At 42.9% G+C, this 10,329-nt stretch overlaps 1 protein-coding gene across 1 annotated transcript in view; it reads right to left on the bottom strand.

Moving 5' to 3' along the window:
- LOC145394986 (solute carrier family 25 member 45-like) overlaps positions 1-1,268 on the bottom strand; it is a 30,875-nt gene extending 29,607 nt beyond the window's left edge. The window contains exon 1 of the mRNA XM_080268734.1: positions 1,168-1,268. Within this exon, the coding sequence (XP_080124860.1) occupies positions 1,168-1,268 (101 nt within the window). The remainder of the gene's footprint in view (positions 1-1,167) is intronic.
- Between the last annotated feature and the right edge of the window lie 9,061 nt (positions 1,269-10,329).

Raw genomic sequence — 10,329 nt, 5'->3', positions numbered from 1 at the left:
TAAACTAGAAGCTTCGAGAGTAATGCAAGGCTATATAAGGATGGGGAAGGGATTAGAGCAGTTTCAGCCAGTTTCAGTTCATTTTGAGTATAGTTCAGTGTTAGTGCAGTGTCAGTGCAGTTAGTGAAGATTGTATATGTCTGGTACTTGTGAAAACGGTGAGGCGTGGTTGGCAAGCATTATGTGTAATTATTTGGAAAATAATGACAGTGAACTTAAGAAGCCAGTGTTTGTTTACAATGCCTGTGCTGCTCTGTCTTCTTGTACGCTGAGAGGCTGCCTCTAGGAAGGACAATACACTGGGCAATGTCCTCCCTATACTGTACTGCTGCTGTTGTAGCCTGTGGCCATGTGGGGTGGGAACATAACAATGGTGTCAAGAGTGTGGGATCTTCAGAACAGTGCTGCAGTGAGTCTGACCTTCGACATGGAGGCAGAAGGTGTACAGACAAGAGGCCAAGCTAGACAAAAGGAGGCATCGCTGGCTGCAATTATGAAGCGATTACAAGCACAGAATGAAGGACAGAATGAACTCAAAGAACAATTACAGGCACAAAGTGAAGAACTCAAAGAACAACTGCAAGCACAGAGTGAACAGAGACACAAAGTGAAAAACAGAAAGAACGATATGAACAGCTTCAAGAGGCATGACAGAAGCAGCAAAGGGAATTACAGCTGAGGCTGCAAGGACAGTTAGATGTTTTCATGGGGGAAATGAAGGATGAGGAGCAACAGTTTAAGGAGGAAGTATACGCTGAGCTATGGCAACAGAAATATGAGGTAAGCAATAATGTGAAGGAGTGCAAACAGCATGTAGATAACCAGCTGAAGATTAACAAGGGAATAGTGATGGAGTGCAGACAGCACGCAGATAACCAGTTGAAGTATGCAGTCAACCATGTGATAATGATTAGTGAGAAAATTGGGGCTGTAGAGAAACATTGCACTGCTGAGCCTCAGGCTAGTGTACAGGGAGCATATGAAAAGAATGGACAGTGTCTGGTGAATCTTGATGGATCCCAAGCATCTAAAGGTAGGATTACAGGGATGGATGATCAGAATGCAGAAGTTTTATGTCCTGGACTTAATTATGATGCTCAAGTTTTTAGGACCTAAAGCAGTGAAGTGCATGGCTATAATGGGGGTTACAATTAACCCTCTTGTTACCAATCAACACAGGCTGCGTCCAACCGCAAGCGAGTACTTGGGACACAGTCCTGGGCGCCCAAGGCTACACAATGAGAGACACTCCCATGCCATCGTGCCATTCCCGTGCACACGATAGTTCATAAACAATTAATCCTCACACCCTTATTTATGATTTGATAATCTTTTTTTTTTTTTCACCGTAATCCTGAATAAATGTCATTGCTTATGGTGTTGTAAAAAAGATCAACTGTATGTAAATTATACCTTAATTTATTTTTTTAATTTTTATTTTTATTTTTTTCTCATAGAAATAAATTTTTGTGGGTAAAAGCTACTGAAAAAAAGTTAGAGGGAATTTATCTGGCTACATTTTGGTGTATAAGCAATTACTGTAGGTCAATCAGGGTAAATTTTACAGAGAATGAAAAATTATCTGAAGCTCGAGCAAGGCTTGTAGCACACTGACTGGGGCAGTGGAGTGGCGCTGGATGCGGAGTGGGTTGAGCGAGGTGGAGGGATACATACGGACACAAGTAGTGCATGGTTCTCACCTAGAAATAGACGCAAAATCATTCCATAACCAAGAAAATAGGGACCATTTCGTTTGGACGCAACTAGCGTCAAATGGTAACAAGACATTGAAATGTGCACAGACGCAGCCTGCATCACACGGTAATGAGTGCATGAAATTTACAACCCACCCATAAACATCAATGGGTTAAAAAGAAACCTCAGGAATTTGATGGTAGACTAACTTGGGAAGTTTACTGTGCTCAGTTTGAGTTACCTGCTCATCAGAATGGTTGGGATGATAGGCAGAGGGTAGTGCAACTTGCTACTAGCCTCAAGGGTGCTGCAATGGAAATTCTGGGCCAGATGTCAGTGAAGGAGAGGAACAGTTACCGGTCCCTAGTAGAAGTGCTGGAGCACAGATATGGGACCATGTACTAGGCTGAGGTTTACAGGGCACGATTCCAGACCCGTGTACGGGCTTGAAGCGAATCCCTCCGGCAGCTTTCTCATGACCTGGAGAGTACAGCACATAAGGCATACCCTGGAGCAGCACCTAACCTGTTGGGTATTCTTCTGAGGGACCAGTTCATCGATGCTCTTGATAGTGCAAAGTACAAGTGAAGCAGGCATAACCAAGAACCATATAAGTAGCACTAGCCAGGGCTCTAGAAAACAAGTCGTACATCAGGTCTAGTGTGTCCACTTTTCAGGCAGGTAGTAGTCCAGGATTCAAGACAAGAAAGGCACAGGTTCATGAAGCAGAAGAATCTGAAGGAAGTTGCTGGTACTGTGAATAACCACGACAAAAGAAAGCCGATTGCTGCAAGTGGAAGAGGGAACAGGAGAAGATCAGAGGAAGTTGCTGGTATTGTGAGAAGCCAGGACATCAGAAAGTGGACTGCTACAAGTGGAAGAGAGAAGACGAGAAGATCAAAGGAGGTTGCTGGTTCTGTGAGAAGGTGGACTGTTATAAATGGAAGGAGCAAGAACAAAACAGTGCAAGTAAACCCATGATTGCAACAAATGAGTGTTGGACATGTGGTGAGATGGGACACTTCAGCTATGATTGTCCACATGAGAAGGACGGGAAGAAGGAGGCTGCAGAAGACGAGACGGAAGAGGGTAAATTAGTAAAAGGTGGTGACAAGAGGCAACGACCAGCCAGTTTTTCCCAAGCAGCCCCACCACTGAGAAAATGCAAGTGAGTTGTGACTGATAGTGTGTGAGAAGGGGGAAGAACAGATGGCAAGCAGTCTAGTAGGAATGGGAATCTTGGCAAGAAATGCCACCATACTATAGTGACAGGACTACCATCAGATGAAGACCTGAAGAGGATGCAGGTGGAGGATGCAGATTTACAACCAGTGCTAGAGTGGTTGCAACAAAGTACCATGCGATCATCTTGGTAAGAGGTTTCCAGGTTCAGCCCTGTGACTAAGAGCTACTGGAGTCAGTGGAACCTTCTTCATTTAAACAACGGAATACTGGAGCATCAGTGGGAGACACCCGATGGCCTCAGCAAGTATTGGAAACTAATGTCTCCGAAGAAAATGAGATCCGAGATCTTGGATGAGTTACATAACCAGATCACTATTGGGCACCTGGGAGTGAAGAAAACTCTAAGTCAGCTGTGACTGGCATGTGTCAGGATGATGAAGAGTGGTGTCGGGCCTGTGATGTATCTTGTGCCAAGAAGGGACCCAAGAAACGTGGTTGTGCCCCTCTCTAACTGTATCAAGTGGGTGCACCGATGGAGAGAGTCGCAGTGGACATTGCTGGACCTCTGCCACTGACTGAAAGAGGAGACCGATATATATGTGTCGCCATGGACTACTTCACAAAGTGGCCAGAAGCCTATTCTATCCCTGATCAAGAGGCTGTGACTGTTGCTCAGGTGTTGATAAACCGTTTTTCTGTTGTCCACAGGAGTTACATTCAGACCAGGGTAGAAATTTCAAGTCTGCTGTGTTCTGTGAGTGCTGCAAGTTACTGGGGACCAAGAAGCCCAGGATGACCCCACTAAAGCCACAGTTAGATGGGATGGTGCAGAAATTCACCCTGACTCTGGGATAAGAACTGGCCAAGGTCTGCGTAGAGGGACGAACGGAATGTAATCAGATATTACCTACGTTGCTGATGGCATATAGGTCTGCATCCCATAAGTCTACCGACTACATGCCTGCAAAACTGATGCTGGGCCACAAGTTATATTTACCCATTGACTTGTTAATGGGAAGACCACCTGGTGAAGAGCTGCCTACAAACACTTCCAGCTATGCGAAGCATCTTCAGGAAAGGCTGGCTGAGGTACATCATCAAGTACGAGAAGTCCTCAGGTTTTCAGGCAAAGTGATGAAGTCCAAGTATGATGGCAAGGCAAGTGAGGTGAGTTTCAAGGATGGTGACAAAGTTTGGTTATACAACCCTCAGTGGAGGAAAGGAAAGTCACCGAAGCTGCAGAGCCCGTGGGACTGCCTACCAGATGTAACGTACCGAGTTCGGGGAGGTAGGAAGTCTCGCCCAAAGGTGGTACATGTGAATCGTCTGTCTCAGTTACATGAGCCAGGACAGTACAGCTGGGACATCTCCAAGGATGTTGAGGAGGACTATGCAGCCGAAGTACAAGAGGATGATGACAGTTTCCCGAAGGAAGAAGTGAATTAGGAAGAGGACCAAGACATTCCAGGAGGAGTGTACTGTGTCGAAGAGCAGGGACGTTGTCAGAAGTGCATAGGAGACCTGATAAGTTGAAAGATTATGTGTATAATTAAATTTTTATTTTGGATTAAGGGTTATATCTGTATACATTATGTAGTTTTGTCGGGACGACAAAGGAAGAATGGAGGGAGTAGTGTTAAGAGGCTGTATTGCTAGTTAGATTGTGCTGAGAGTTCCCGACGATTTTTGTTTCCTTTCTGCTATGTCAGAGTGACCAGTTTGCTTGCTGTTTGTGAGTGGAGTTATTATGTAAAGTTAGGTATTAAAGTTCGTGCTCTTTCTCTCTATAATAATTTCATGTATGTGATTGTTAAATCATGTAATTTTATCTCAGTTTGTACACAAATAAGAAAATTCTGGTATGTTTTGGATGTTTCTGATTTGGTAAATGTAGGTGCTACACTAGAAGCTTCGAGCATAATGTAAGGCTATATAAGGATGGGGAAGGGTATAGAGCAGTTTCAGTCAGTTTCAGCTCAGTTTGAGTGTAGTTCAGTGCCAGTGCAGTGTCAGTGCAGTTAGGTAAGACTGTTTATCTCCGGTACTTGTGATAACAGTGTAGGTGGCAAGCATTTAAGTGAAGTTATCTGGAAAATAAAGACAGTAAACTTAAGAAGCCAGTGTTTATTTACAACGCCTGTACTGCTCTGTGTCGTTTTTCACTGAAAAGATACCTTTTGGAGGAACAATTCACTGGGCAATGTCCTTCCTATACTGTACTACTGCTGTTGGAGCCTGTGGCAATGTGGGACGTGGACGTAATATTATAGCTATTGGTCAGTCATCACAAGGGTCAGAGAAACGTCCTTTCTTTAGAATTTGGTGGTTGTTGGGTTCTTTCCAAGATTTAGCCCTTTCACATCGGGTGGCACATCAACGTGCCACCAAGGATATGTCTGTAGTCACTGGATGGCATATATACGTTTTCTGGCCTTTTTTATATTTGCGCTTCTTTATTGGAGGCCCAATCGTGGTTCAGTATCAGGAGGTGGCATGACCGCTGCCATCATGGGGGAAATGTTTTACTGTCTATTATTTTCGTCACGTACGAGAAGTATATTTAGGCATACGGTATGAGATATTTTGCTGCCACGGCAGCTTACCTGTATCTGATGAGGGCGATGTCTGATGATTTAGATTATGTTGTCAGGCGAAAGTGAGAGTGCAAATGAAAGTGCCATTATAAAAGAAAAAATAGAGAACAGCTTTGAGTTCATTATTATACCGAATGGCGTACGTCTGGCAGTGGAAGAGCTCCAACACCATAGGTTTTGACAACTCACCACACAAGGAATTTATTATCGATTTTACTTCATGTTAGGCATCATTTTACTCAAGAAATAATGGTCTATTTTATAGTGTGGAATATCTTTTCAAAACAATTACCTTCACGTAATCTCAAAACCCCCTTGTGCGGGACATACAGCAAAAAAAAAAAAGAAAAAAAAAATCCTAAGTGAAAGGGTTAAGGAATGAAAAAGGTACGGATGCATTGTCTGAATAATTTAGCTAGAACTGGAGTAAGTTCTGGGGAACACTTTTTCAAAAGTGCTGGACGAATTCCATCTGGACCTGGAACACTGTTGGCTGGTAAACTGTCTAGGATAGATTTTACACATCGTCTGAATTTTTAGTGGGGCATTTTCGGAAGAGTCAAATTCTAGTACAGGAAAGTTCTGACTGACTTCCTCTAAGGTAGAATTACTGGCAGTCACACTGGCAAGAATGATAGCTTTTCCACGAGGGTCATTTTACGGTTTCTGTCTATACAGTAGATTTTAGTGGGGGAATGGGTGATGAATTGTTAACCCCCTCGCGCACCATAAGTTTCCAATATGTTTCGGTTCCATGCACAGAACCAAAACCTCGCTCAGGCTGGCTCCGTGCGTGCGGTAAGGGAAAAATTTCTATGGCCCAATTTGCCGTCGGAAAGTGCTTAAATTGTTAAAGATTGCTTCCCATCATCCTCGTTGATGTTTATACTATAAGAAAAAAAAAAACATGAATAACTGTCCAGAAATGAAGCCTGAATAAACCTTATTTCCGTGAAAACTATCTTCTCATAATTTCCCAACATCACCGAGAAAAATTTTTCCTGTGACGGGCAGCTGCAAAGGACATGTCTATATGCAGAATTTCATGATCTTTCATCTGTGAAAGTTTCAAGTTAATATGTCCAAAATTTTTCGAATAAATCGGAAAACCTACGAAAATCACCAAAAAACGTCTGATTTATTATTTTGTATGTTGTTAGTGACACTGTAACATACATATATGTAAATTTTATCCAGTTTTGTAGCCCATAGGTTAAGGAAGCCTGTGATATAATTCACAGTGTTATAAGCCTTATTGTTATTGAGAAAATGAATTTTGAAAGGTTACGATGGGTTGCGCGCGGTGACAGCATGTACGGTATGCTCAGGCCCGTAGGCTGAGAATTATGTTCGTCTTTCGTAACTTCTCCCCAATTATTTTCACACATAGGTTACTTTCCTTTACAAAAGTATGCATAAGAAATCATCAGCTTGACCAAGCTTTCTTCAGATTTTTGATGCAACCTATACTTTACGAGTATAATGACAGAGAGTAGCAATGAGATCCACCACATTTTCCCTATGACAAGTATATAGTAAACACACATTTTATACCTTACAAAACAATAGTATAAAAACTAGACAAATAAGCTGCTTACTCACATCCTCTAGCAGTGTTCTGGTGTTTCTTGAGAGGAGATGCAGTTGCAGAGAGGAGGACAGGTATAATCAGCTTCAGTTCTGTTTACTACACCGAGTTGTGGCGTCTTGGTAGATGCGGCACCACTTTGTTTACATCGTCGTATTAAGACGCAAATGAATTGGAGGATCCCCGGCATGGTGGTCAGGTACTGACAACTACATTGCTATGATCTGTGTAGTGCTTATATGATATAAAATATGTAATGTCATTGAGCATGTGCCTGTAATTCGAGCTTAATTTAATGTGATGGTGCTGGGACCTATCGGGGAATTGGATGTTTCGTTGTGAATGCTATACATATATATATATATATATATATATATATATATATATATATATATATATATATATATATATATATATATGTATATATATAAACTGGACAAATAAGCTGGTTACTCACATCCTCAAGCAGTGTTCTAGTGTTTCTTGAGAGGAGATGCAGTTGCAGAGAGGAGGACAGGTACAATCAGCTTCAGTTCTATGTACTACACCGACTTGTGGCGTCTTGGTAGATGCGGCACCACTTTGTTTGTTTACATCGTCGTATTAAGACGCATATGAATTGGAGCAGATGGGGGACGTGGAAGGTGTGTGCAGGATATTTACAGAAGAAATATATGCAGCATGTGATGTGGTGTGTGGGAGGAAGAGAAGATGGAGGGGGGTGCAAGGAACAGCGTGTTGGACTGAAGAGGTGAGACAGGCTGTGGCACAAAAGAAGAAAACATACAATGAATGGATGAGAAATAGGGGCGTGGAAGAAGTTGAGAGGAGGAAGAGAGAGTTATATGTAGAAAGAAAGAGAGAGGTGAAAAGATTAGTAAGAGAAAGTAAGAAGAGAGTGGATGAGGAATTTGGAAGGAATTTCAGTGTAAAGTGGAGGGACTGTAAGAAAATGTTCTGGAAAGAGGTGAAGAGAGTAAGACAGGGTGGAAGTGAGGTTAGCAGAGGAGTGAAAGATAAAAATGGTAGATTACTAGTGGAGAAGGGAGAAAAAGTGAGCAGATGGAGAGAACACTTTAAGGAATTGTTGAACATACAGGATGGAAGTAATGCGAGTATAAGAGGCTGGGGAATGGCTGGGAGAAGGAGGGAGGTGAGAAGACAGGAAGAAATCAGTAGGATAGAAGTTGTGGAAGCAAAGAAGAAAGTTAAATTGGGGAAAGCCCCAGGAATTGATGGAGTGTGTGGTGAAATGCTGAAGCTTGGGGGAGAGATTGTAGTCGAATGGATGTGGAAGATGTGTAGATTGGCCTGGGAGGAAGGTAGAGTCCCGGAGGATTGAAAGTCAGGTATAGTTATTGAAAGCCCCAGGAATTGATGGAGTGTGTGGTGAAATGCTGAAGCTTGGGGGAGAGATTGTAGTCGAATGGATGTGGAAGATGTGTAGATTGGCCTGGGAGGAAGGTAGAGTCCCGGAGGATTGGAAGTCAGGTATAATTATTCCCTTGTACAATGGGAAAGGGGAAAAAGAAGTGTTTGGTAATCATAGGGACATTTGTCTTCTTAGTGTAATAGGAAAAGTGTATGGTAGGATACTTACTGACAGAGTTAGAGAAAGAACAGAGGAATTAGTTGGAGAAGAACAGGGAGGCTTTAGGAAGGGAAGAGGTTGTGTAGATCAGATATTCATTCTTAGATCTTTAGTGGAAAAGTTTCTAGAGAAAGGAAAGAAGTTGTATGAGGCTTTCATGGATTTGGAGAAAGCATATGATAGGGTGGATAGACAAGGATTGTAGAAAGTATTAAGAATATATGGAGTAGACGGGAAGTTGTTGAATGCCGTGAAGAGTATGTATGATGGTGCTAAGGCTGCAGTGCGTGTGGATGGTGAACTAATTGAATTTTTCTCTTTGAAGGTTGGGTTGAAACAGGGATGTGTCATGTCTCCATGGTTGTTCAATCTGTACATGGATGGGGTAATAAAAGAGGTACAAGGTAGGGTAGTGGATGTTGGAGTGGCCCTGGTGAGAGAGGATAGTGTTTGGAAACTCCCTGTACTGTTGTTTGCAGATGATAATGTGTTGTTGAGTGAAGACGAAGGGGAGCTGCAAAGCTTGGTGGATGAGTGTGGGAGAGTGTGTAAGAAATGGAATCTAAAGGTGAATGTAGGGAAGAGTAAAGTGATGGTCTTTGAGAGAGGTGAAGTCAGTGAATGTACAGCGAGGTTGGATGGTGAGGAACTGGAAAATGTGAGTACGTTTAAGTACTTGGGTAGTGTGATGAGTAAGGATGGAGGTTTGGAAGATGAAGTGCTTGAAAGGGTATAGCAGGGAAGAAAGGTTGCTGTTTCTTTGAAAGCAGTGATAAGAAACAGGGCAGTGAGCATGGAAGTGAAAAAGTTACTACATGACAGTATTGTGATACCAACTCTAACGTATGGAAGTGAAGCTTGGACGTTGTTGGAAAGACACAAGTCAAGAGTGAGAGCAGTGGAAATGAGTTATTTAAGAGGAGCCTGTGGAGTCACATGGAGAGACAGGCTGACGAATGAGGATATAATGGAGCGTTGTGGTGTGGATGTAGATGCTATAGGAAGCGTTATGAGGAACACACTGAGGTGGTTTGGCCATGTGGAGAGGACGGAGGGTGAGAGACTGACGAAGAGAGTGTATATGAGTGAGGTGGAGGGGGGAAGAGGGAGGGGGAGGCAGAGGATGAGATGGAGGGATGGGGTGGAGAGGTATATGAGAGAGGGAGGTGTGAGTTGGGAGCAGGGCAATGAAATGGCGGGGGACAGGGCGACGTGGAGGCGTTTTGTTTGTGGCCACTCCAAACGGGATTGAGGCGTCTGGGAAAATATATATATATATATATATATATATATATATATATATATATATATATTGATATATATATATATTGATGGTAGGCTGGGTCGCTCACCATCCACTCACTCGATGTAGTGCTGGTCTTGGTTGCCTGCCCTCTCCTTTCTTCCGTCCTTCCTTCCTCCCTCCTCTGCCTTCCTTTCCTTGATTATTTTCTCTTCCTTTTGCCTATGGGTGGCTCTGCACTGAGTGACGAGCCAAATGATTTTCTGTACTACACCAGGAAACCATTAAGTATGCTAGGTGGTAACCATATAACCAAATTATGACGCCTGGTGGTTTAGTGGGTAAATAAGGTGCTCCAATCGGATTGAGAGTGTGTAGGTTTATATCCAAGGGATGGTTGGGGTTTAATGCTCACGTAATGTGACTAAGGGAT

The sequence above is a fragment of the Coenobita brevimanus genome, chromosome 29 (assembly GCF_032717465.1).
Source record: "Coenobita brevimanus isolate Jiangsu-jjx chromosome 29, ASM3271746v2, whole genome shotgun sequence".
NCBI lineage: Eukaryota > Metazoa > Arthropoda > Malacostraca > Decapoda > Coenobitidae > Coenobita > Coenobita brevimanus.
This window is presented reverse-complemented; position numbering and strand designations above follow the sequence as displayed.